The following is a 27,494-nucleotide window of genomic DNA, read 5'->3' on the forward strand; positions in this document are numbered from 1 at the left end:
AATTACAGCTGTGTTACCTGCTATGGCAGTAAAACGAGGTCTGTTAGACCTCTACAAAATTCTCTAAAACAATTTCTAAAACAAATGAACAAAAATACTATAGCTGTTATGAAGGTGAGTGACAGTTGTAAACAAATAAAATGCTTTGGCTACATAGTATAGTCACTGCAGTCGAATGCCTCAGCAGGCAGTTGCAACATACAACCACCAGGTGTCAGTTTTGCTCCACGCTTATTAACTTCAACCCAGTAAACATACACCATACGTCTCCAGTGTCATCCCATTATTAAACCCATGTCAAATATATTCTGAAGACTGTTTGCATTTGCTAGTTTTATAATATAATCGTTTTTAATCACATTTTAAATGGGCCGTATGTGAGGGGGAAAAAAATTGTTGATCTTAGAATACGGAGACAGTCTGGTTCTGTCGCTTTAAAGGAGCTGCTACCTGGAGGTCAAACAGGCCACATTATTTTAATATCATAAATGTTAGACTTCGTAACAGTACATCATTTGACATATTAGCTTTAATGTTGGCGTTGGTGAATGTTAAAAAAGACAATTCTGTTGTAAACTAAACATCACAGTTAAGGTGATTTTAACTTGATTATGTTAAGTTATCAGACTGCAGCATTTTGTTCTCATTTACAGTATTTAATTCCTGTTCATTCAATTTAACTTGTCATATACAATCATTCTCATTTTGAATGGACTTGAATGTTGGTAGCAGCTATTTTACCTCCATTTATCTGCATTTTGAAAACCGCCAAAGTGTGAAGACTGTAGGTGCCAACTAACTGAGGGTCAAATAGTGGTGAATCCGTGAATCCATGAGGCGTTGTAACTAAAACTGCAAGAACCATGACCGATCATATCAATCTCCTTTCCTATCCAGCCGGCATTAACTTCCCTTTTCAGTCTTTCTTCATTGCACAGACTTCAGCTAAATACATACCCGAGTGGACAGAATAACATTTGATTAAAGGATTATGAAATCCTGACACGATCACAATTTGTTTTTTTTAAACGGGTGTTTCCGGTCAACCAGTCCTTATCCCAACCTCTCAGATACCGTCATTATGTGTAAGCATTGCTGGCGGGTACAAAGTGCATCAAAAAGCATGGTGTGGGTTAAAATCAGTTACTTTATGTAAGTAACATTACATACGTCGCGTAAATTGCTTTGCATACGCTAAATACATTGTTGTGCAAGCACGTTATTTACGTTAAAGAAATCCTCTGTGACTTCTGCTTTGTCATGAACAACAACACCAGGCTCCGGGCTTAAAGTCCCGTGTTTGTTCCAGTCAAGCAACCACATCCTCCTCAAAATACGGACTTCATCACTCTTTCGTGATCTCATTCTTCTACCCAGCTCGTCACCGTAGTGACACCGAAGGGCACCTTGTGTGTTTCTCTCTGACGCCAGTAGCTTTGACAAAATGTCAGTATTTGACAACCTGGGAATAAGAACAAGCTACACACTCTTGAACTGCTTACCTTCTTCTGAGTACAATTGTGCCTACTACACCTTTTCTTGCACTTACTGTAATATCTTATGTACTTAATCACTGTATGTGTATCAGAATATAAATATGTAAACGTGGGTATATTTGCAGAAAACTCACTTTTTTGACAACCCCACACTAACGGAGCTACTTGCAGTGTTACATAATCTTCGTCTTATTTTAATCTCTCTATAAAGTTCAGTGTTTGAAACTTCCACTTCACTTGTTCTATAAAATTTGGTCAAACTGAATGAGCTGTGACAACAGTGACATTGAAAAGGCTTTTAGCGGTGCATAATCCATATCCCAGATTTTACCACCTTTCCGTGCAGACATCCCTCCTTTGTAGTACTATTTCAAGAGGCACTTAATCTGGAATGTGATAGTTAAAGATGTCTGATTCCTGGACACACGCCACCCGTTTATTTGCAATGAGATATTGCTGTGCTGCTGCCTCTTTGTGTCTCCTGTTTTTATGTGTTCATTATCTGGGACATTTCGTTCTTTGCTCACAGGCTCTAAACACTCAGTGCTGTTCCCAGTTTGTTAGACTGAAGCACAATCTGAATTATTGTCACTTTTAACGAACAAATAAAACACATCCTGCAGCTCGCCTTTACTCTCCTTTAGCTAATTGGTGTGCTGATTCGTCAGCAAACGACAGCGCCTCTGTACACACACCCACGTGGATACATGCGCACACACGTTCTGACATACGCAATAAAACAAAATAGATTGGTTTCAAATCTGGAAGAGTGCTCTGATTGGCCAGGAAATGTGACAGACTATATTATTTACAGTTGATAGGAGGAGGGTGCATCAGAGTGCAGTTTTGACAGAGTCTTCTGCACTGGTTACTTCACAAGTATGAAAAAGAAAATGGGATACTTGGTGTACATGCCCAATAAATATGTAAATATATCTCTTGTGTTTTGTATAACCTTAAAATATTAACTTTATTGAAAATATTGTCTGTTTTGCAATTCTGTTTTTTTCTTTCCACATCACTGTTTTCATGTTGTTAGTCTTTTATAATAAGACACTCTTTTTGTGAGTGTGACTTTACATAAAACTAATTAATTCCTAACAAGATGAATCCTTATTTTCTTTATCCATTTTGTCCTTGATGCCCCCTCCTCCGAGAATGCTGTGTCAGCTGTCTTGAGTTTTGTTTAACGCTGCTGGTTGTTTCCCATATTTCTCTAATTTACCCTCCTCTCTCTGTGGCATTTACTGTTTGTGGCCTCTTATTACAAAGTCTCTTTAGCCATCTGTAGGCTATCCCCAAGTTTTTAATTGTGCCCTTTGAGAGCGCTGTGTCAGGTGCTTAAGCTGCGCTTGACACTATACATCTCCAAAGGCGTCATAAACCAGAGGAGCGGCCAATCAGAATTAATGATGACAGGGCTGGGACGTTGGCCAATTACCACAGAGGCAGTAATTTATGCAGAGGGTTCCACATGGCCGGACCAATGGGAAGCTGGTGGAGGTTAGATAGGTTGTATTCATGTAACGGTCTATAAACCTTCTCGGCAATGGAAAGGCATATGAAAGTGTGTCTTATGTCAGTCTGATGTTATTTTTGCAAAGTGTGGCTCCAACAGAAACAATGTTAAAGTTAGGGACTGAGCAACAACCACCATGACTGCCAGCAGATGTTTCTCAAGATAAACAATCTCAAGATGGGAAACTTCTTTCCATACCAATTTAGATTCTCTGTGGCTAATTCCGCTTCTTTTAATGTGTGCTTTGGTTGCAAATCTGAAAATTATCGGCTCATTAGAAAGCGAGTCGGGCTTTAAGCAGAATTAATTGGTTTTTTTGGTGTTTTTTTGCAATAGTTATTTTTCCTCACTTTTTTGCCAGCATAACCAGCTATGCACACATGTTTACATATTATCATGCTATGAAGTGAATGTGTTAGCAAATAGTTCCCTATTTACATGTCCAGCAGACACAGAGCAGAATTAGCTTCATTTGGCGTTACGGTTTTGGAATCACATTCATTTTTTTTTTTTTTTTTTTTTTGCTGTGTTTGTTTTTCTCCATTGAATCCTGAGGGAAGTATGTGTTCCAATTAGCTGATCACTACTCCACTAGATTCACTTGCCAGTTGCTAGCTTTGTCAATTTCCTGTTTGGTGCTGGATTAATCAGCGTTTTTTTTTTTTTTTTTTTTTACTAAAAACAGCTTATTCTCCTGGAAACAACACTGATGAGCTGAATGATGTTAATACGCTCTGTAAAGTTAAAGGGAACTGCAGAGTTGGGCTTATTATTACAAGCAACACTTTCTTTGATACACGTTAGCTATTTGGTGCATTATTTATATAAAATATGGATTAGTGCAGCTTTAAACGTAATTTTGATTGTAACAGTAACTGACAGTGAACTAAGATATCAACGAGCTGTTATCCCAGATCTGCCCCTTCAGAAACTTTTATTTAACAGTAATATTTTTCCGCAGGCTGCAGTAGGTTTCAGTTATTCAAAAATTGCTGCAGTGGTGATTGGGTAAATACAGCAATAATGGATGTCGAGAGCAGGGACATGTTGGATCCTTTTTGGGCTGCTTTAGCATAAAGACATTTATATTTCTCAGTAAACATTCAACTTGTATGAGTGAGATTTGTTTTTACGGGGATTTGGAAATATATTCATTACGGTATAAACAGCTTGTAAACTGTAATAAGTTCTCTGCTGAAGCAAGCTGTGTGTTTTTCTGATCAAAAATTCTCTCCTTCAGTCAGTGTGGTGGATCTAACTGCACCATGTGTCATTTATAGTTTCCACAGGGGACACAAGTCACATTTCATCTAAAAAAAATAAATAAATAAAACAAAACAGGGATACATAAGAGAGGTTATTCCTAATAATATGGGCAGTCTGTCATTTTAATGCCACAGATGTTTTATGAACTTTAAAGATATCACAGACATGAACTCCCATTTACAACTTTTGATAGTTCAACGCTATTGAGACGGTACATAAACCGAAACTCTGTTCGTCTCTTCTCTCGAAGGTTTTGCATGTTCTTCTTCATCTCTTTTTTTTTTTCACCTTTTCATGTTCTGCTCAAACAGCATTGTGTCAGGTGACTTCCAAGTTAATGTCTGACACGGTACATGCGGTGGGTGGTTTCCAGTCAGTTTTCCTGAAGTTTTTATAAAGGGAAGTGGTTTGAAATAACATAATCAGGCAGGAGTACCTAACCTTTTTAGTGCTGAAGCAGTCTGGAGAGATCAATACTTCTAGACAAGTGCTAGTTGCTGGAAAATGTTAAGGTCATCACTTCGAGAAAAGCAGGAAATAACTCACTAATTATCAGCATTTCAGAGACATGGATGTAAATGAACTGATCTTATTTTAATTATTTAAAAATTTGTCAGTTACCTGACAGTAGATTTAACGATGCATCTGGGATATATTTTACATGCAGTTTAGGATATATGTGTTTGTTTAAAGTTTGCAAACCACAAAAAAAAAAATTCAAACTAAATAGTTTGTAGACTGATTATGTAATACGCACATGATGGTTTGTGTGATGGAAAAGATGTTAAATTCTACACATGTAGTGACGTTTGCACATGTGCAGAACGCATCTGGCAGCCGGCGTGGATCGAGCACTGACAAGCCTAAAGGAGGTTCATGAATAATTTTGTTTACATTTACGTCATGGATTTTCCTGTAAACAACAACAACATTCATCGCCTTGAGTAGTCACTTAACTTCCACCGGCCCTCCTTTTTTGTCCTGCACAAAAAGCATTTTGATTTTGTCACAACTGCTGTTCAGCCACAATCAAACTCTGATGCAAGTTGCCTCCCTTCTACAGTTTCAGTCTGTTTGAAGATAAAGGCCTTTTTTTTGTTTTTTTTTGTTACTGTGCCTTAAAAGACAGATGTTTCTGGGTCATTATACATCAGAGGACAGATTTTTCTGTTATGATGGATTTGATGCCAGTTTCATTCAGTATTTGCAATGCTTTATGTAAATCATCTTCTTCTGTCATATGGAAACAATGTTTGAACATATTAACTCAGCTTCTGGACTGAATCCAGTGCTTTAAAATATTCATTTTACGTGACTGCTGTCAGTCTTTTTCAAACATTTAGAATTTCCCAACATCATAACACGGGTTGCGCTCACAGCTTGCAGCCGAAAATAAATAAATAGATTAGAGTTGCATTCACATGTTGATGGGAAAAAAAAGCACGAAGGATGGTGGGGAAACACACCTGTCCTGCGGCTCCAAGCGAACTCTTTTATGAACACACACACACACACACACACCAAACGCCTAAAACACATGTGCACACACTGTCACCCGTAAACACACACATATTTTTGTAACAGCCTGTATCACCCAAGGCAGCTGGCAACGAGCTCCATTTAGTGTGTCCAGCAGCAGGTTTTCCATTAGACCTGATGTAATGTCCACACTATAATAGACTTGAAGAAAGACCACATTAAGACACTGCGGTTTATGTACACAGGCCAGGCTGGGCCAAAATGCCTCTGCCTTGTAACAGGAAGCCAAAATGTTGCTTTTGTCCCTGTCTCTACGTATTTCTGTTTTTATTTTCATGTCTGCATCTCTTCCTACTTGCGTGTCATTCTTTGTTGGTTTTTTTTGTGGGAATTTGTTTTCATAGATTTTCATCGGAGAGGTCTCCATGTACGTGATGAAGTCGACGAGGGAAGCTCTTCTGGCCCAGGAGAAAACCATTGTGACAGGAGACTGTTGTTACCTCAACCCCCTCGTCCGTCGCATCGTACGCTTCGTAGGTAAGAACGCTGTCATGTCATGCCATACTCGAAACTACCCCAACGTCAAGTTGATAATACTAAGCGCTAACTGATGCACACATCAAACAACCCGGTATCACGGCAAAGCGTGTCACCCGTCCACTACCGCAAAACGTGAGATAGCTACGCTCTGGGCTGTCTCGGCGTGAAAGTTACACGTTTTGCAAGCGTGAAATGTACACCCACATAAATGTCTGTCTAGGTGTGAAAGTTACACCTTTTGTAAGCATGACACTTACACGCATGTAAATGCCGTGTGACAGGGGATCATGCAGGACGATGAGGTTCAATTCCACAGGTGACAACGTTTTTCCTGAGTTTTTGTTTCTTAACCCCACCCATGTTCTTCTTCGTGTAACTTTCACACCTAGACAGCCCAAAGCGTGGCTATTCTCACATTTCGCTGTAGTGGTTGGGCCCGTCTATTTCATGCTTTGCTGTGATACCAGGTTGCATCAAACATATGCGTGTCTATCCTTTCACATCTACAAGTTTAAGACCACAAAATTGACATCTCTTTTTTAAAACATTAGCAGGAAAGTGCAATCATTGTCTCAAAATCTGACTTATTTTTTATTATACAGTTTACAAGGGGCAATCAAAAAGTTCAGAGACTGTTTAAGTTCAGAACAATGTCCATGGGGCATGGGGAAGCAAGAACTTTTGTGATAAAATGTTGCTTGATCAACATCAACACCCGCGTTGCACACGTTTTTGTGACCACTGTCACGTGCATTTGTGATTTTGCCATGCACCTGAAACTTGAGCAGAGAGCACATATCTAATTTTTGGGGGAATAGAAAAAAATTGCAGGGAGTCAAATCCAGTGAGTACGGATGTTAGAGGGCTAAAATTACGTTGTCGAGGGCAAGAAACTTGTAATCAACATGCTGTGAGCGGGATGTTGGCATGTTGGAGAACCCAAATGTTATCTCTCCACAGTTCAGCTCGTTCCCTCAGACGCCTCAGGATATCACAGTAGAACTCGGTGTTGGCAGTCTGACCCTGGGGGATGGATTCATAGTGCACAACCCTGCAAATGCCAAAGAAAACCCATTTCGCTGCACTCCTGAAGTGATGTGCCTTCTTTGGCCTTAAACAGTGACGTTCTGCCCATTTTGAACCATGAATGTCGTCTAAAAACAGCTCAGCTGTTACTTTCTGAAGCATTACTGAAGCATTTCGTTGGTCTCTTTTGTTGATTTCCAAACACCAAATATGATTTGCGCTCTATGCTCAAGTCCATGCTGAAATCCCAGATACGCACGTACCAGAGGTGACAAAAACACATGTAACACAGGTGCTGATGTTGTTTAAGTGACTTAACTCCATACACATCACTGGGTTGTGGACCGTTCGTGCACAACAGGAACAGACCCTAAACCTTGTGATGGCACCTGATATACTTTGTCATACTTTGTCATTGCCCTTTCAGGGTAAACAATACAAATTAGTTATTTAAAAACTTTTAAACCAGAATTTGCGTTCTACATTTTTTTTTGTAAGCTTTCCTTTAATAAACACAAGCTTGGTTAAAGAGGACCTATGTAAACATCTTGTAAGGATTGCCGACTAAAGACACAATTCAACAAATTTTGTGGTCACAACACGTGACAATGTACATCTTACGCACTCACACTATAGGGAAGTGTTTGATGCCCTCATGTCTCGATTCATCCACGGACCTTGTCATCTTTGGTTGCTCAGTGAACATTGGGCTACGGTGCCACTAAGTCCCACTAATGTTTACGTGGCGCATCACCTCAGTGCAGCTGCAGTGAACCGAAAGAGCTGACAATTATGGATCACTGATTGAACTGATTTTATTCAGTTCATTGCAGAGACGCACATACTCACTGACTGTGTAGTCTGGTGTTTTTTGTAACTAAGTAATCAAATCAGTCCTCAGCAGCACATCAGTATGCACTCACATAACTATTAAATTAAAGTGCTGCTTTTGCCTGTCTCTAGTGAATCTTTTGTTTTGTTTTATTCAATACTAGACTACATATGCACTGTTTATGAGTGTAATAGCTCGGTGAATCATGCATCTGCAGTATCATAAACGCCTCTGTGGCTTTCACAGTCTTGCATTAAGCAACAAGCTGTCTATCACGGCTGAACTGACAGCTGCCCACCTGTGAGGGGAGCTCCAATGCAAAAAGCTATAGCAATCCTAAACAGTGACTCCGATGATTCAGACCTTGAACATTTGTTTGTTCTAAACTACTCTGTCACATTGTAAAGCGAACCTGCCGAAGCACTAATTTATCCTACATGGGGAAAAAAGAGGATGACCCTCAGCAAACATGGTAATCAAGCAGCCAAAGTTCCCATGACCTGTGGATGACATGATATACGAGCGGGTTCAGCTATTTTTGTGCTATGTCTGAGTCACGATGATGCAGAACAGTGAAGGATGAAATGAGTGAGAAAGGGTGATTGTGGCAGCAACGTATTTTAAATACATTTTAAATAAATTGATGACCATCACAAACGTTGTTTAACCCTATCCTTAACGCCTGTTGACAGGTCTGTCTTATGTCTACCCACACATATAAAACTCTTGAGTGTTTTCTAAAATATTGAGAATTAAATTTAACATCCACACTGTCATGTGGTGACATCATCATCTGTCATGACACACCAGCACAAAGGTACGTCAGTCCAATGATAAACTTCTGTCCCTGCTTTTACAGGACCTGATGATGCCAAATGTCTTTCCCTAAAAGCCACTTAAAACTTGATTTAATGACTTCATGACTAAACTAACTTTCATCATATTTTGACTCCAATGTTGCTAAACTCACGGGTGACTCAACTAGTGTGCAAAAACCTGATAGTTTGCCCGATTTCAAGCCACTGATAAAATCACAGAAAAAAATAAATGCAAGAATGCAAAAACAAACACATTAAAATAAAGAAAAAGTATGTGTTCGTACAGAATCCATCACTTACAATTAGAAGCTGATTGAGAAACTATATTTCCATTGCATTTAAATACATTAGCTTCTCTTAAATGTGCCACATGCTCCTCTCAGCGACATTTCCAGTGCCTTGTAAATGATAAGCCAACAGTTCAACTGTGAATAATATTACGTTGCAGTATTTATCGCATGCATCAGTGTTGGTCGGGACAAATATTAAATAAGGACACTAATAGATAGCAAAGACAAAATATTTGTATCCTCCTGGGTACGTTTTGAATCGTGTAGCTTATCTAGAACCAGTAATGTGAACAGTTGTATTTGGAGTCATTATTAACCAAGCTTTTTTTTTTTTAAATTTAAATAATTGTGACTTGCTGGTATTTTAAATACAGTAAACTGGCCTGACTGAGCGGATTTCTCTAATCCTACAGTGACAGAGCCAATTGGGATCAAGTCCAGCCATAAAGCATTTACTGAAGCTTTTCTAAAACTGTAGTAGCCACTGAAACCACAGTAACTCTAAACATCTCTATCAAACATGCTGTATCATACTGAATATACGTAAAATATTCTAGGGATGATTTTAACAAGCAATTAAAGTGTACCTGTGTCACTTTTATTAAACAGATATCGAGCTGCAATCTATACATTTTAATTATTTTATTGCCACTTTTCCCACAAATCTGGAGCAGAACTGGGCAGACTGACAAACTATCTGTTATCTGTTCCAAAAGAGGAAGCCTGCTGGACCTGCCTGGCGTAGTCCAAACTATATTCTTCATTTTAAAATAATACCTCTTCAGTTTACAAAACACTTCGGAAAAACAATTCATCAGGCAATTCCCCTAATTTATATTTCCGTCTGTTTCTGAACAAGTTCTCAAATTTGTTGGATCGCTGACACTTTTTGTTTCCCTCCGCTCTCTTAGTCCCTCCCATCTGCTCTCCTCTCACCCTAATCCCCCTTCGCTATTACCCTCAATGCCCTTCACACAATCGTGTCCCTGTACCCCCCCGCCCCCCCGCCAACACACACACACACCCTCAGCCGCTGCCCGGATGACAATACAAAGCGCAGTAATTTCATGGCTAAGCAGGCCAGATAATCAACAGTCATATTTCACAGCAAAAGGAATGCAGATGCAGACAATGGTCAGGGTTGGTGGACTAAAAGTGTCAGTGCAATCATTCATATTAAATGCAGTTTTGTTTTTTTATGCGTGTGTCTTTATGTTCCTGTCTCTGACTGTTGTCTACTTCCATTTTCACTTTAGTTGATTCCAACTTTTCCAACATTTCCCTCGTCTCTTCTCCAATGATCAACTCGTACATTCTGCAAATCAGACAAACACAACTTCGCTGAATGCATGATTTGTGACTAATTCAGATCAATGAGGCACTACACACATCTGAAAAGGGCAGACTCATTATAATCTGCACTCAAAGATCACTTCATGTTTGATCATCCCAGAAAAGTCTACAGTGAATTCAGTGAAACTACATTGTCCACAGTTTCAGTTAAGCAGCTCCCAGCTAAGATGATATTTAAACAAACCAATTGAAGAGAAATAGGCTAGTGCATTCGTTGAAAGAGAAGCTAATCTCTGTGCAATCTGCAGCATCAGTCTGATAGGTGGAGCTCCGTGCCATCCTCTTTTGGATCACGCACACGTCAGTCAGGTCATTATATAATAAACAGCACAGTGTGAGTGGGGAGTATTTGCTATAAAAAAAATAAAAAAAAAGAGGCAATATGGTCCTAATGAGTTTTTTTCAGCTGCCCAACGACAGCTGGGAGCTCATCTGTTGGCAGAGAGCTATATTGTTCACTTTGAAACCAGATATAATGCGACGTAGCTGAAACCTGCATGAGGCATGTTGTATTTATGTGTGACTTTCATTGGTCTGGATTTTTTTTTTTTTTTTTTTTTTCTGTGCTCTAATCTCCTCTCTATCTCTGTGTCTGTGCGCCCCAGGTGTGTTTGCATTCGGTCTGTTTGCCACAGACATCTTCGTCAACGCGGGCCAGGTGGTGACTGGAGGTCTCTCGCCTTACTTCCTCTCTGTCTGCAAGCCCAACTACACCGGCACAGAGTGTCGTTTTAACCACCAGTTTATCGTCAATGGCAACATCTGCACCGGGAACCCCGTCGTTGTGGAGAACGCGCGCCGGTCATTCCCGTCCAAGGACGCTTCACTGAGTGTTTACTCTGCTGTTTACCTGACGGTGAGAGGAATGTGCACCAGTACTAAATATTACAATACAATTTATGGTGGACAGTTTACAGACAGAAAAAGAGTAAAATGCAGTTTTATTACTGTTGAACTTTGTGTGCATTATCGGCCAAGATATCTCCAGAAAAGCCAAAAGAATTCTCTGTTTCTCTTTTTTCCACTAGTTCAACTGTTTCTACGAGGACTTTAAAACAACCCATCTTTTGCAATTCTTTAGAATTTCAACTTGAGCTCAGTTCATCAAAAAGCAGTGTCAAATGTTCTTCATTTCATATAATTAGTTTTAATCGCAGTTGAGACGATAAAAGAAGCATCAAAACAGTCAGAGGTGAAAAGAGACTGCTAACATTTATACTACAGACTATATCTGGAATTTAAATAGATAGACTGTACTTTATTCAACACGACAATAACAAATATTTGCTATAAATAGGTGCCATCGGTAATTTTGATGGAGGATTTGATGAAATTGTGCTCAGGAATATTCCATACAAGTGCCATTTTTTTGGAAAAAGTCAAAGTGATAGAGTGAGGAGCTCAGGTAGTTGAAAGTAAAAGAGACACTAGAGGTGCAGATTTTATCAGAAGGAGCATGAGTACAAGAACAGATGGTTGATGAAAAAAGGAACTGATACATTCAGGTCCTCTTTTGGCACAGGAGGAGGTGAAAGTTTAACAAGTGCGGGTACATTTAGGAGGACTGAGTGTATGTCTTCTCAAAACACTCACTCACACTAATAGGTTCCCATATTAGGTTCATCTTGTAATCTGTTATTCTCTGTGAAAAAGAAAGAAGTCATATCTAGAAAGCAAGTTTTTCACATTTTTCCTTCAGCACTTTGTCATGCCTTGGGGGCTTTGTGCTGCCTTAAAAAGGTAAAATATGTAACAGCATTTCGTCCTCCAGTTGCTCCGCATGTGACTTGTCTGCCTAAAGAAAGGAGCAAAGGCCTTGTTTCCACATGCGGGACACAGTAAAGAACATAATCTGTGAATGCTCTCAGTCTTTGGTCTGATCTAATCTCCTTCTTTCTCCTAGATGTACATCACCAGCACAATCAAGACCAAGTCCAGCCGCCTGGCCAAGCCTGTGCTCTGTTTGGGCACGCTCTGTTCGGCCTTCCTCACCGGCCTCAACCGAGTCTCAGAGTACCGAAACCACTGTTCAGACGTAGTGGCCGGGTTTATTCTAGGATCGGCCGTTGCATTGTTTCTGGTGAGGACTATGGGAACAAGTTTGGGGGAAGTTTGGGAGGAGGACTTTAAGGGGAAAAAAAGGATTATTATACAGAGGTGGATTCTGGTCATGGGTTATTTTCAAATTATAATAGTAATTTTCTGTTTCGTTTTGGAACTGACCCAAACCAGTAATTACGTGATTAATTCAGGCTGCACCTCTTACCACAGTCTGAAACATGGGTATGAAGCCATTTTAAAGTCAATCATGATGCATATTTATGTCCCAAACCTCCTATACACAGCATATTTTCTTTTAGTATTCATTTATACTGCTTTCAGTGACAGAATTAAGTGTTGAAGAAGCCACACACTATGTAGAAGTAAATAACAAGAAGGGCAGTTCATGAAGAGGTGATGGGAGGAGAGAATATAAAATAGGATAAAGCATGGCTTATACTTGGCTTGAAGGAGGTTCAGATACAGGTAATTTAGGATAGAGGGATAGGGTTAAAGATGCACTGGTTGATTGAGGGGGAATAGGAGCAGAGAAGAAAGAAGAGAAAATACTGAGGTGGGACCTGGCTTTCAGCAGAGATCAGCAGCTGGCTTCCAAAGAGCTTGGTCAGGAAGAGGTAGAAGGACCAGAAGGAGAAGAAAGTTGAGGCAAACATTAGTTTTAATTAATGTTGGTGGATGGGGGTTGGTTAAAGAAACTGGTGATCTGATTCATTCTCACTCTGTACTCCAGAGGGAAGGGATCTTGTTATCTGCCTTATTAAAACAGTTGCCATAACAGGGGATAAAGTGTGTAGGCTGGACTTGTCTTTCCAAACATGACAACACGTTTCTCTGCTCTATAGTCTGTCATTTAAAAATTACGATCAACCTCCTGTGACGTGTCGTCACTGAAAATAAAAAAGTAGCTTTGTTAATGTCAGATTTCATGCTGAGTGTTTAAATGCAGAGGAGTGATTACAGCTGAAACTCTCAAGTTGTTTTGGGTTGAAGTGGAAAGCCCACCGAGGAGGAAGGAAGGTGAAGGGAACCCCCCCCCCCCCGCTCTCCCAACATAAAAAAGGATTTATTTAACAGCCTCAGAGGCTTCATTACTTGTAATTGCCGCTGGGCCCTGAGTGTCAAGGCAGGAAGGAGTGTGGCAGAGTGGAGAGGCAGGAGGAGAACCAGAGGGAGGACTCGGAGAAGAGAAAACGTGGGATTGTTGTTTGCGTATTGGTATCTGATGGATGATTGGATGACTTCTTGATTGGAAAAAAAGGGACCCGACATATTCACGGGGAAACTACTCAGATGTTCGGTTACTACTGTGGTCATTGTTCCCTGACAGTGTTTATACGCTGATTTTAACATGTTTAATTCTATCTAGTTCAGCCTCTATTCTGTAATTATAGAGATATTATCATGTACCTGGATTCGAGGAGTCGTTCACTAACTGAAGGGAGGGCTTGATGGAGAGTAGAACAGTGGACAATTTGTTTGCTTTGCAACAAAAACACATGTTGGAAATTTAGTATGACAAATAATATAAAAAATAACGAAACAAAAAAATTCACCCTTAAATGGCAGCTAACGCCAAATGCTACTTAAAATGAAGGAGCTCCAAAGTGTTTGCTTCCTTGTCCTTGCGGGTGGATTGGATGCACAATTACTCTGACTACTTCTACCTGGGTCAAGTTAAAAAGCGTGTACGAGTTCTTACTTGATGTCTGGATGAACGAATCCGGCTATTAAGACGTCTTCTGTGGACAGACCTGACGGGAGGTCACTGCTTCCACGACCATCTCACAGTCTCACTGGGTTGAGCTCAGCATCACGGAGTCCTCCAGAAATCTCCAGATCTGGTCGTACAAAAAACAACCTCCACAAATAGTGCAGAGTAGTACATTATTATTGTTGGCATTTTGTGAGAAATTAAAGAATTGTCCAAATTAAGATTCTGATGATTTTGATGATGCACCGTGTTGCTGAGGACAGTGAATACAGTGCAGAAGTTCAGTTTGTTTTCAAGATTCTGCATGTATATATTTGTATTAGACCTGAGTAATAAGCAGATATAGTAGGAAATCAAGGTGGTGAAACCCTGTTGGACGTTCAGAAAGTGTCGGGCAAGAGTGAGAGCATTTACATTTACAGGAGGGTCAAGAAGGGTCCAGATAATTCATGAGGGATGCAAGTGGGTGATGGTCATGGTAGTTTTTGGTTTATATGCTATGCTTGTATAATAATAGATTACCTTGATGTGTACACTTAGTTGTGGCACCAGCGAGGTCCGGTGAGGTCAACATGGAGCAGCTTGTCATTGGAACATGAGAAGGAGGAGGAGCCACTGCACATCACTGTTTAATGACGGATATAAGCTTTCAGTGATTGACCTATAAAAATTGACATACATTGAGTGAGTGATCTCCAGGGAAAGATTAATACAAGAATGTCAATCATTACTACAGCAGTTTTGAAACTGCTCATTTCCAGCTTATTAGCAGCCCCGGCACAAGGACCTAATGGTCCTGATAAAGCTCATCAAGGTCTTGTCATGTGAGAACTGAGGCCGTTTGATGGACTGCTATCTTGAGGGAAATTAATTGATAAAGTGAGAGTAGAGAGAAGGTAAAATCTCTATCAGTGCTATCAGAGTTCACAGAACGGAGATCTGAATGGACTCATCAAACAAGTACCTTTGGTCTTTGGAGAGATTTGTCCACTGCCAGCAGATGGAGGGATCAGTCTTAAGCACTTGGTTTTGGCTCCAGGATGATGTTTGTTAACGTGGGAGATAGAGGTACTCACTCAATCCAAGAAAAGGCCCATGCTGACATGCTGAGTCTGATAGTAGCAAAGCTCCCTGAAATTTAAAAGGGGTTACTAACTCAATCTCTAATTGAAGGCTTTCAAGGTACATCAAAGTTTCTTTTGTCCTCTTCCTCTCACATTATTCTGATCGAATGTCTTGTAATAAACCTGAAAAACAAACCCATTTTATGGCACAATCTTGGATCCCAAGGCAAAGATCCAATACAACACTTTTATATGACAAGCTCAAATGTGATTTTTCAGCGTTTTAAGGCAATAAGCAAATTTCACTTAGCACTTACCTGAGACAATACGTGACAGCTTTGGCTCGTCTTTACATGGATGAAAGGACACAAAATGGAATAAGAAGCAGCCTTCTGAAGTCTATAGGAGAGGCACTTGAATTGAGTGAAAACAAGAACACTAATGCCACACAGAAATGTATTTAAAACAGCCACTTCAATGTACACTTTAGGCTCACTGTGACATATATTGATGTGAAGAATTCATTGTGTAGCTGGAGAGTCATTTGTAGATTCTGGCCCAGCAGCTGTAATTCATTCATTTACTCGATCTGGCAGCACTAGAGATTCACTGTTCATGAAGCGCCACAAACAAGAAAACCTTGAACATCCTCCAGCAGTGATTCGTGCTGCTTCATTTTCGCCTCTGCCTGCTGCCTGAGGGCATGCTTGGCGTCTGGTGGGGTGGGATCTCCCTCTGGCTGCTCTTTGATTAACTAGTCCACGGAGGAGTTCAGAAATTCCGCAACCTTGTTGGTGTGTCTTCTATTAAAAGAAACCCGACTGATGGACAAAATGAAAAAAAAAACAACTGAATTTATAAGTAACTGTAATTTATAGAGATATAAATGAAGAAGCAGGGCATCAGTTCACTGTGCCTGCTGCAGGCCACAAAGATGAACACCCCAGAGCATCTACTCTGGCCGCATGAAGTGATGGCTGACTTTTAGAGACTCATACAATGTTTGATTGAGGTTTTACACCCATATAAACATTATATTACTGTAATAACTGTTCTAAAGCAGGACATATGGCCACATTTCCTATTGGGTACTCTTATTTAATCTTAATTGGAGCTAAATACCTTAATGACAGAAGGATTGACAGTTTTATAAGAAATCTAATTTTTTATATGAATAGTAAGACATGCCTTTTAACTACGGCTTAATTACTCATGCTAAACTGAGGGGTATTTTCTGTTGCGTCAGGTCATATCTTAAAAATTGTCTGTATGTAAGACATTATATGCAAATGTATGTAGACTGTGAAGAGTAAAAAGTCTGAAAAGTACAGCCAATGCAGAAGTGCCTTAAACTGCAATACCACTGAGGGCCACTAGGGGCTGGCTGGCTCAAAAAAAAAAAAAAAAACTCTGGCTCCATTGACACTAATTCAAAAAACCCTTCAACTTCTCTTAAAGTCTTACAAAGTCAATACTTTTTTTCACAAGTCATTATGGTCTCATTTGATAAATTCACTCCCCCTGATTAGTGGCCTGGTGATCCTTCGGGAAATAATTCCATAATTAATTATATATTAAGCCTCAAAGAGAGGTGTGTTTGGGGGCAGGCCTGGTTTGATTGACATGTCGGGGTGCAGTTACTGTCATGTGATGGAGGTCATTTGACAAAGTACAAAAGTAAGGACACAGATCAGGCTGGTTCAGATAGTTAAATAAAAGGGTCTTCACTCTGGAGGCCAGGGTTTGAGTCCGTGAAAAAGTGATGTGGATTAATTTGAAGAAATCTATTCCTGAGACTAACCAGATACTTTTGGTGCTTCAACCTAACCATATGGTTTTATTTTCTTAAACCATGGTTTTTGACGCCTGTTGGCTAGGTAAAGCCGTGACACTTGGGTTTATTACACATTTTTGTGTGGTTCGCACCAATATCTCAGTGTGGCTTGTATGAGCTCCTCAACATATTTGTATTCAGACAGTTTTAAGGAAAAATTGAGAAAAAATATTTTTCCAAATTTTAAGTGAAAAATCAGTCATCATCCACGAAACTAGAAGAAAAAAAATGAATCAAATGAATTATTTGTCAGTCAATCGCACTGTTAATGTTGAACTGTCCTCCTACTTTTCAGGGTATATGTGTTGTGAACAACTTTAAAGGTGTCCACAGTGCAGCAGCTAAACAGAAGACTGAGGACTACCGTGGTCTGCCTCTGATGACTTTCCCCCGTGTAGAGAGCCCACTGGAGACCCTCAGCGCACAGGTAGCTAAAAACACTTAACCCGGAATCCCAAAAACTTTAATCTCTATGCTGCGCATTATCTTTCTCCATTAATTGGCAGAGCTCCCTCAAGGCCTTGAGCTTAAAGAGAAAAATCCCCCTTCAGGTACTGGGAATTTTGTGTGTGGGAATTTTCTTTTGTACTGGAATTGTGACTTGTTATAATGTACTTTTTCATGCCCTGCTTTATTTTGTAATTTTCTACAAACGTGTCATTATCAGTCATATATTTGGTTCACAATGTTTTCTCTTTCTTCCTTTCTTTCTTTCGTTCTTTCTTTCGTTCTTTCTTTCTTTCTTTCTTTCTTTCTTTCTTTCTTTCTTTCTTTCTTTCTTTCTTTCTTTCTTTCTTTCTTTCTTTCTTTCTTTCTTTCTTTCTCTCTTTCTTTCTCTGTCTCTACACAAAGGAGTGACACATGACAGGCATGGCATTTGCACTACACCCCCACCCTCCTTCCCAAATGCACAGAAACTTACACAGAGCACACCTGGCACCACTTGACAATGACCTTCCTCTACCTTTTCATTTCCACACCTTTTCCCCCCTCTCCTTTCTCCTTCCATTTTATTTCTTCTTCGTGTCTCTACCTCCTTCCCCACTCCTCCTCCTCCAACATCCATTTTCAGAACCACTCGGCATCGATGACGGAGGTCACATGACTAAGGGGGCAGCACCGGGTCACGTTTGCGTCTCCACAGCACTTCCAGACACAATGACGAGAACGCATGCCACGTGGCTCCGATTGCTTACAACAAATTACTCCTGATATATCTGTTTAAATCACCTGTTGGATAAAATACACCATGTTTGTAATGGTTATCATCTAGTTGGGATTTGCTCAATTCAACCTACCAAGGCACACAGATCGCATCAGTGGCAACAATATCACAAAGCCAACTTAAGCACAGATTGTTTTTCCAGGTGTTTGAAATCATTTGAAACATGGGACATTTTTTTTCCTCCCAGGTGCGCTGTTTGTAGTTAGAGGACGGTGTTTTGTACATTTTGTATGAGCGAGTGCTGTAGCCTATCCTGACGATGTTAAACCTGCACACTTCCTGTCAGCCGACTCTCTCTGTTTTACATCACATCCTGTCAGATGAGATGCCTCGTCGATCACCACATCTATCCCACTCGGTCTGAAAAATATGCTATGGAAAAAATATCGATGTTGTTGTTCTGTGGTGTTTGTCATTTGTACAGAAAAAAAAAAGACAGAATCCTTCTTTTTATTATCTCTCTCTGTACATTAATTGACCATGTCAGGTCATATTTTTTAAGGATTTTTTGTTAATCTGTATGACTTATGATCCATTTGGACCCGTTTGCCTGCTGTAAACCTCGATTTGTTTTGGTATCAGTTTAGGTGTTTTGGGGAACAACTCCTCTCCCTTTTGGAGGAAATGACAAGGAAGAGTCAGTGACATCCTCCGGAAATTGGGTTCGGCACGTTCACGGTGCCATGTTATCAGCCTTACTGTGATATATGAAAATGTGATTGGTTGAAATGCTAACTAGGAGTGTGTTTCACCCCAATTTCATGATTCACTGTGATGTTGATGTCTGGACAGAAAGGTCCAGCGGGTCTAGCCTGCGCCAGATCTACTTGAAGATCTCACTGGTTTAGTTTGAAAGTTAAATTTAAACTGAAATTCATTAAAAAAAGAGAGAGACAGAAATGCTCTTTAGGAGTGAAACAGTGATTTTCTCAAGGTCCTGGCTAGCCCCCTCAAGGAAAACCAGGCTAATGACTCCTGCTTCACTTTTCCTCCTTGAGGCACCCCTCCCTCTCCCCGACTCACCAGTGGATTGTGATGCAATGTTGTGACTCCATTTCCTATTGGAAGATATGCCCAGCATGACGAGAGAAGTCAAGATGTTTTATAGATATTACTCATTATCATTGTGATTCAAATTGTCTTTTACTTTGCAAACAAAATGAAGCATTTCATTTGAAATGCTGCGTATATTTCTTTTTTTTAGTTTGTCCACAAATTAAATAGTCAGTAGAAACAACTGTGCTCTCCTGTGTTTTTCATTGTGTGTCGGACTGGTTAACTTTTCATTTTCTGTAGACAATATGCAACCAAAAACCAGAATGATCCATCTAAACAGTCAGCGTTAGCAGGTTAACGCGATGGAGGACGTGGGCAATGTATCTGTCCTTGTGTTTGTTCGAATATTGAAAGATTTGTTTTCATGACTTAGATTTTTTTTTTTCCTTTGAGTTGAGCCTTTCAATATTACTTCTGCTGCATACAAATTGTACTTTCTTTGCTGGCTCATCTGCAGCCTAAAGGTAAGGTCGCATTATCCCTCCATTCCCTGCACTCAGCTCTGAACAGGGATGTGATGTCAAGGTCTGCTGTAAGTAATAAGTAAATATTGATCTGAGGGATCAGACTGTTTGACTGTAGATGCAGTCCACTCAGCCAGTGTAATGTAATGTAAACATGGAAATGGACTATATTAATGATTCTCCATTCCCAAATTGTGCATCATTGTTGCTATTATGCACATCTTCATGTTAAAAGATGAACAAAGGCAAACTCTAGTTGAAGTGACTAAGAGATACTGTAGTGTGATCGTAACTAAAATATCTGATTGGTAGTAGTGCACATCCTACGGAGGTACCGCCCCTCTAAAGCTCAGTTCAGTAAATTAAAGTCAATTACGGTCATCGAAGGCCAATTTCACTGAATAGACTTAGGGTTTAACGGGACGTTTCATGGGGGCCCTGTGCACCTCCATGGCTGTTCTTTAGCAAAAACATAACTACAATTTAACTGAGAACAAATGTGCTAATGAGTGCAATTTGAAATGAGAAACCTAATCCTTCATGTTGTTCCTTCTGTGAACAAGTCAGGAGAAAAACAAGCTATGTTTAGACAGGCCACCCAAAAGGTGTCACATCCTGTGAGGCAACCCTTGCCTCCCCCCCCCCCCACACACACACACACACCACACCGCTGCCCAAACGCACATGCAACCCAGACAGGTGATTAGAATGAGCATAGATATGCTCAAACCAGGTTCTTCTGTTGATTCATCCTGTTACGACCGCATCGACTTCAGTGATGTTTGTGTCACCGCTAAGCGAGGCATACACGCACAGAAACACAAAGAAAGCTGATGGCTCAGCCGGTGCACTTGCTCTTTTGCTCTGTCAGGTATTCATTTCAGCTGTGACAGCCTGCGCTTACCCTGCAGACACACTGGCTAAATAGATAGGACTGTTTGTGTGTGTTTCTGTGTGTGTGTGTGTGTGTGTGTGTGTGTGTGTGTGTGTGTGTGTGTGTGTGTGTGTGTGTGTGTGTGTGTGTGTGTGTGTGTGTGCGGCAGTATTTGACCATGCCATGTGTTCATAAAATGTCATCGTTGGCTGTTCTGCCTCCCTGTCCAAACTGCTGTCCCCTAGCAATATGAGTGAAGAATAGTGCCACAACCAAATATCGCTTCAAGGTATGGAGCAAAGCTCTGAGTGGCTTGGTTATTAATATAGCTGCAGGGTGTTTTATAATGGAATATATTAAGATGGGTGGAAATAAGTAACTGCAGGTGAATTGCAATGGCCAACTCAGTAAAAAACAATCCAGCAAATAAATCTGGAACTCATCTTTGTCTCACTTACAAGAGCTGCTGAAAGGAAATCATTGAGTCTTCATTTCATTGACTTGGTAGAAAATTAATTATGTTGCTAGTAACAAATACTAAGGTGTTTAGAAAAATCAGTTTGAGAGAAGTTGCTGTGTAACTTAACAGTGCCAATTTTAAGGAGGCATAATAATGGAAAACTGAACCGACGCTCAAAGACTCTTCGCATGACCATTCTACTCTCTAATTTGTACTAACAATCACTTCCAGTCCTGTAAATTAGAATATTTTTTGGGAGATTGGAGTAAAAACTCGTTCAACTAAATTAGGTGCAAAGAAGAGAGGTACAGTTTTAATAACAGAACATGTCCAAATCCCAACAGAAAAGATGCAAGAAAACAGGTCTCAGTACAGAGGAACTGTTTTGGTGTGTTCAGTTGTGAAGGTTCATCACAATAAATAACATGTCAAAGTTAGACCGGCGGTCTGTGTTCTTGTTTCCATTTACCATTTAACAGTGGGCTTGTGTTGCATTACAATATTACAAGAACATCAAAGGCTGGGCACAAAGTTTCTATTTTGGGTCCTTGACTGAAAAAAACAACAAAAAAACAACAACAATCCTCTGGGTTTTATTACCATTTTTGTGTATTACTTCATCAGCTTGCCTTTGGTTGTGAGCCCACTGAATAACGTAAGACCATAACGCAAACTCTGACAAGTTAAATGATGACTTTCTTTAACAAACCAGGAGTACATCAGTGAAGTGCGGGACAACATCATACAGTGATTCCTAACAAAGATTGCGTCGTGTCCTATAACCCACCAAAAGATGCTCACCAGGTGTTCTTTATGACTTTAAAGGTGTCTTGCGAAAGCTTTATATCTTTTTTTGTTCGTTACTTCCATCAACCAACCTTCAAAAGGATGATCAGAAAGAAAGAAAATGCCCGAAGCCGAATTATAAGCACTACCAAAGGCCAGAAGGATTAGGTCATTAGTGGTAATAACAACCTATCACCAGCAGTGTTTTTTATTTTTTATTTTTTCTATTGTACGTCTGAAAGATACAAGGCTTCAGCAAGACACAAGGACATACTAAAGACTTAACTGGCTGGGTTCAACCTCAGGTCATTTTACACTTCCGATGAGTCTCAACAGACTCAGGTGAATTAGTCCATAAAGCTTAAATACCAAAGAGTCATCATATCTATGATCAAAGCTTATCATTATGGCAGGCAAATCTGTACCCTGGAAGAGATAAGGCTTAGAGGGAAGGTATGAGAGGGACAAAAGGAAGTGATAAGCAGAAAAAGGAATGTAAAAGAGTAAAAAATATGGAGGGATCAGAAAAGGATGAAAAGGAGGTACATGGCAAGAGGAAGGTTGAGAAGAGGAAGGGGTTGCACAGCTCTTCAGTGACACAAATGTAGTGTGGGTCTCCAAACAGATTTGGTTAAAGATCCCTGGTTCGCCCTTGTCCAGCGCCTCACATCCAATCAAATCTCACGTTGCAATTAGTCAGAAAATGTCCTACTTGGAGTTACAGAGCAGAATCTGTTCCCTGGAGAACATTTTAGTCCAGTGTTCAGCAGAGCTCCTGAGCCAAAAGGAGGATCCCGCTACCGGTAATCAGTGAGAACCCCGGAACTCAGGCGGTGATCCTTTTCCACGACCCAGACGAGGTTTTGGAAACAAGTCTTGTGTCTAACCAGGTTTCTCTGGACAAAACAGAGGAGACAAGCTTCAGAACTCTGGGAGCGTGTTTGTGTGTTGGTTAGTCTGCTGGTGGGACTGGGAGTACTGAGCAAACTGGTTAGATTGGTGTGTAGAGGACTGACTGGGTGCAGTCTGGTTTGCTTGCTGGTTTTCTGATTGGTACTGTTCTAGCTCTCTCTTCCTCCTCATGGCTGATTGCAGCTGCTGCTTGATCACAAGGATGTGACTCTCCAGTTCGGACAGTTCCTGAACCAGCGGGTTCCGGCCAACGGCCAGGCCCGGTCCGCAGTCGCCCACTCCCAGACCCCGGCACTGTGTTACGCTATGCCCGGAGCCCCCCTGCCCTGCTCCCAGTCCTTGGCCTAATGCCCGTCCCAACTGGTCAGAGCGACCGTTAGAGTTGGTGACCGTGGGCAGTTGTTTCTCCAGCAGAGGGAGAGAATGGGGATGAGGGAGGGGAGAAGGCGGCGGAGGAGGTGGAAGGTCCATGGACAATGGACGTTCCAGGTCATTTTGCATATCTTGCGGAAGAACCCTTCGTCTGTTGCAGTGGGAGGACTCTGCAGGGTTCCACGATGCTGACTGGTTGTTTCCCTCATTGCACCTGAAGATAAGACAGACAGGGAGAAAATGTGAGGTATTCTAAATGCCAAGGTAGAATGATTTTCTATCATCTGACTGCATCTTTCCAGCCTGAATCCGACATCAAACCAGTGGCTCAGATGCTATCTCTGTCCCTGAACAGTGAGCAGACACACAAAATTATGTTAATGCTAAACTATGAGTTGCTGCAGCACGTGTATGAAAAATTATACTGGATGTTCAACAAGATAAAGTGATGAACAATTTCCCTGGATAAGTTCTGGACATTATTACTGAGAGGATAATGTCATGATTACCAGCGTGAATGCTTGCAGAGAAAAGTGTTCTCCTGAAATATAAATACAAGAAAATGGTGTGTTACTATCCCCTCAGTTATTGCTATTATTGTTCTGTTATTTATTGTGTAATAAAACTGGAAGAACCCTGGTTGTCCCATTGCAAAAGAATGGACTAATTCAATAATTAAGATTTCTTCATGTGAGCACATTGTGGAAAATATTAATATTAAGGGGAAAAACAATAAAGACAAGAGCTCAATTTTGGTCATATTTTAAACTTAACCAAAAACATTAATTAAAGATTTGAAAGTTTTCATGTCCATGGTTTTGTTTTATTATGTTATGTAAATAGATGGTCATCTGCTGTTTTGAATTATTAAGGGAAAAAAAATAACCAGAGCTTTTTTCATTTTGATTTTGATGAATAGATATTCCACTGCAGATATTCAACAGAAAAAAAGTAGACCTTGACTGTAGAAATCACATTTATGTCTAATTAATTTCCTTTGACACCAGCAATGATCTCAACAAACTCTCCCATCCAACCTGGGGGTCTACCTTCATGGTTAAGGTAATGAGTACCGGCATTAGTAATGCAGGTTGGAGGTGTAAGGTGTGCATTTGACACAACACCACTGATGTCATGTTCATTTCCGGCTTGAACATGCGCCACATGTCAAATCCTTTCTCGTTCCCTCCCTTTCCTTTTTCTCTGTGATGCTTCTCTCAGGAGTGATGGAGGAGCACAGCTATCCTCAATAAGTGTCCATTTTACAGCACTTTGTCCTTCCTTCTTTTCCTCTCATTTATCCTTCATAATCATGTTTCACGTTACGCGCCAGCACCCCAAAACGCAGAGGGAAAATATGAATTCGCAACTATTTTACCGGAGCTTTGAAGCTACACAACCTTAGAAAAACACTCAGTCATGGTTCTCCTTGGTGACATTTCAATTTCTTTTATTGTACAGACCATGAAAAAGCCCAAAGCTTCTTCCTATGTTTTAAAAAAAAAAAAAAATAATAATTAAATTTCTTTACACAGTGTCAGTACGCAAAGAAAGTGGCATCTGCAATACAGGAAGTTATATGAGGCTGGTGTCATCCTGGGTTTTGGTAGAAAATACCAGCGAGTGTCCTGACTTGTTTGCCCCACCAAACCATGGAAATGTTTTGCCAGAGGCAGATGTAGCCCTTGTCCAGATAATTGAATCGATTTAGCTATTGTTGCAATGTTTAATTTGTTTAATCCACAATTAGCTCAATTTTATTTGTTTTTGCAGTTGCGCTGCATGAGGTGTGTTGGTGGAGTAAGGACAATATTCTGAGTTTCTACCCAGAAGAACAAACAATGTAAAGTATACATTTTACAAATTCTTTCCTTAATGGTTCAAATTCTCAGAAACTGATTTAAAAACTAATTGTAGATACAAACTTTATGCATCATTTGAGATCACTCTGCTCTTTTTCACTGAAAATGAAAAAAAAAAAATACTCAAAGTATGTAAAACACAATAATATATTGTACTCCCTATCAACTCCAATATTTCCTGTAACAATTTACAGGATAAGTCTAACTTGTCAGAGACTTATAAAAGAACAAAATTAGTTTTCTACTAGACCAGATCTACAAGCTGAAAAATAACCACGGTTTCAATAAAGCAGCAGAGATGAGGGTTTTCCAGCATATGAATTGAAGCCTAACTGAAGAGCTCTCTAAATCAAAGGTATTTTCACTGGTGCTAAAAAAAAAAGAAAAAAAAGTGACAAGTAGAATCTAATGAGATGCTCCTGACATCAAAAGAGGCATTAAGCCAGAAGATGACACATCTGGATATAAAAACATAAAAAGAGTTTCATCTTAAAATGATAGGTACACCTCTTGACGAGAAGACACCTGTGCTTACATCATGACAGCACTGAAAGAGAGAATATTTTGAAATGTGGTTATCGCATCTCTTAAGCTTTTAGTCTAAAGATAATCACCCAGTTTCAGCATCTTCATAAGTATTACTTATAAGTGCTCAGCCTCACGTGTCAGTGTCACGCTTTGCCTCGCCTATAAGCCTGTAAACGACACACATGTATGATCGGAGTTGAAGAAGGAGGTTATGTGACAGAGGTCATGTGACCAAATACAAAGAGTGATAAATTCAAATAGGCAAGAGGTTGGATGGATGAAACAAACAAGGCTTTCTCACTCCGATCTTCCCCAAACTCTTGCCTACTTGCATTTCTCCCTCTTTGTACTTTGTCACATTATCTCCTTCTTCAACCCTGATCATACATGCTTGTACTTTTCACACCTCGGCAAGACAAAGTCCTTTTTTAATTCATTTTGAAATCACTGTGTAGCTGCACCTGAAAAGGGATGCAAATAAAGGTTAATCTACTCCACAACCTCTAAACTAAAAAGCCCTGTTCCTCTATTGTTATATAATCCAATCTCGAAGCACATTTTCTTGATTTATGAATTAGCACGATTGAGACGGTGTTCTCAACATTAAACTGGAAAATATATAAACGGTAACTTGTTTTTTTACCTGATAGAGATTACTATAGTGCAAGGAGCAACATAACATAATAATTTTTCTTCAGAGGAACTAGATCTTGCCTCACTCTGACAATTACAGCTCTCAGACTCTTCCATATCATTTTCAGAGATCTGGTCCCTTCTTCTTCCAGTTTGCAGCGTCGCCTAATCCCTCTCTTTAAAATATTCCAAATCCTTTATTCACATTTAAATAAATATAGTTTTCCTTAATATACAGTGGTTGTTCTTGAAACCTTCTGCAGATCCAGAGTTGCTCGACACATTAAATACCAAAATCCAAAAAACTTCCAATAACTGCCATTACTTTTCTCTCTCATGTCAACCAGTGCAGCTTATGAATAAAGGACTCCTCCATCTCGATTCACATCTACATGCAGCAGCCCTCTGAGCAACATAAATGGAATTAACAATATTTCACCAATAACAGCTATTTCCCAACCCATCTGTCAGTACAGATGTTGCTATCAGCAGTCACAACAAGACATAGACACAGCATGTAGCACAGCGGGTGGAGAGGCTGTCCTTCAACAAGCTGGGTAACAAGTGCTCTCATGCTTAAGCGCCCTTGAGTAAGACGTTGCGCTCTGCCGGCTCAGGAGTGCACTTCTGTACAATTTTGAGTGCCCTCTTGACCAACTTGTAGCAGGTGAAATCTCACTGACGCAGTATTAGACATTAATATTAGACATTAATAGTTTTAGATCAAGATGCACTTCCTAATTCCACATGATGTTTTATAATATTTCAAATTATGATGATACTTCTGTCAAAAATATGCTGATAGTGTACTGTGCACAACTTTACATGAAAATATGTTCATTTTACTCCTTCAAATTACACAACAGAACTGAAATTGGAGAGCACAACCCCTGCCCCATTATTTAGACCCTGTAGAGAGAAAATATTGTATAGAATACAAATTAAACAGAGGTTAAAGTGACAAAAAAACAAGTATAAAACAGTAAAATGTCATTCAAAATTAAACTTGCAATGCTTAACAGTGAATAATGCT

General features: G+C 40.0%; 3 protein-coding genes across 5 annotated transcripts in view; 2 read left to right on the plus strand and 1 right to left on the minus strand.

The window, feature by feature from the left end:
- Nucleotides 1–19,751, plus strand: part of LOC138624431 (phospholipid phosphatase-related protein type 1) — an 82,038-nt gene extending 62,287 nt beyond the window's left edge. For 2 of the 3 annotated variants that reach the window (XM_069704643.1, XM_069704633.1), the window contains exons 4-8: nucleotides 6,165–6,297; nucleotides 11,225–11,475; nucleotides 12,523–12,699; nucleotides 17,585–17,716; nucleotides 18,362–19,751. In XM_069704643.1, the coding sequence (XP_069560744.1) occupies nucleotides 6,165–6,297; nucleotides 11,225–11,475; nucleotides 12,523–12,699; nucleotides 17,585–17,716; nucleotides 18,362–18,394 (726 nt within the window). In that variant the 3' untranslated portion in view covers nucleotides 18,395–19,751. The other variant, XM_069704653.1, reaches the window with a different exon arrangement.
- The window catches only part of smad2 (SMAD family member 2), a 353,957-nt gene that overhangs the window by 3,313 nt on the left and 323,150 nt on the right, over nucleotides 1–27,494 (plus strand). The gene's annotated exons all lie outside the window — the stretch shown is intronic.
- Nucleotides 21,562–27,494, minus strand: part of grin3a (glutamate receptor, ionotropic, N-methyl-D-aspartate 3A) — a 45,855-nt gene continuing 39,922 nt past the window's right edge. Inside the window, exon 10 of the mRNA XM_069704451.1 lies at nucleotides 21,562–23,652. Within this exon, the coding sequence (XP_069560552.1) occupies nucleotides 23,076–23,652 (577 nt within the window). The 3' untranslated portion in view covers nucleotides 21,562–23,075. The remainder of the gene's footprint in view (nucleotides 23,653–27,494) is intronic.

The sequence above is a fragment of the Brachyistius frenatus genome, unplaced genomic scaffold (assembly GCF_029030835.1).
Source record: "Brachyistius frenatus isolate BFR_SWC_R1_liver_20210118 unplaced genomic scaffold, ASM2903083v1 Contig_3, whole genome shotgun sequence".
In the NCBI taxonomy this organism is placed as follows: Eukaryota; Metazoa; Chordata; class Actinopteri; family Embiotocidae; genus Brachyistius; species Brachyistius frenatus.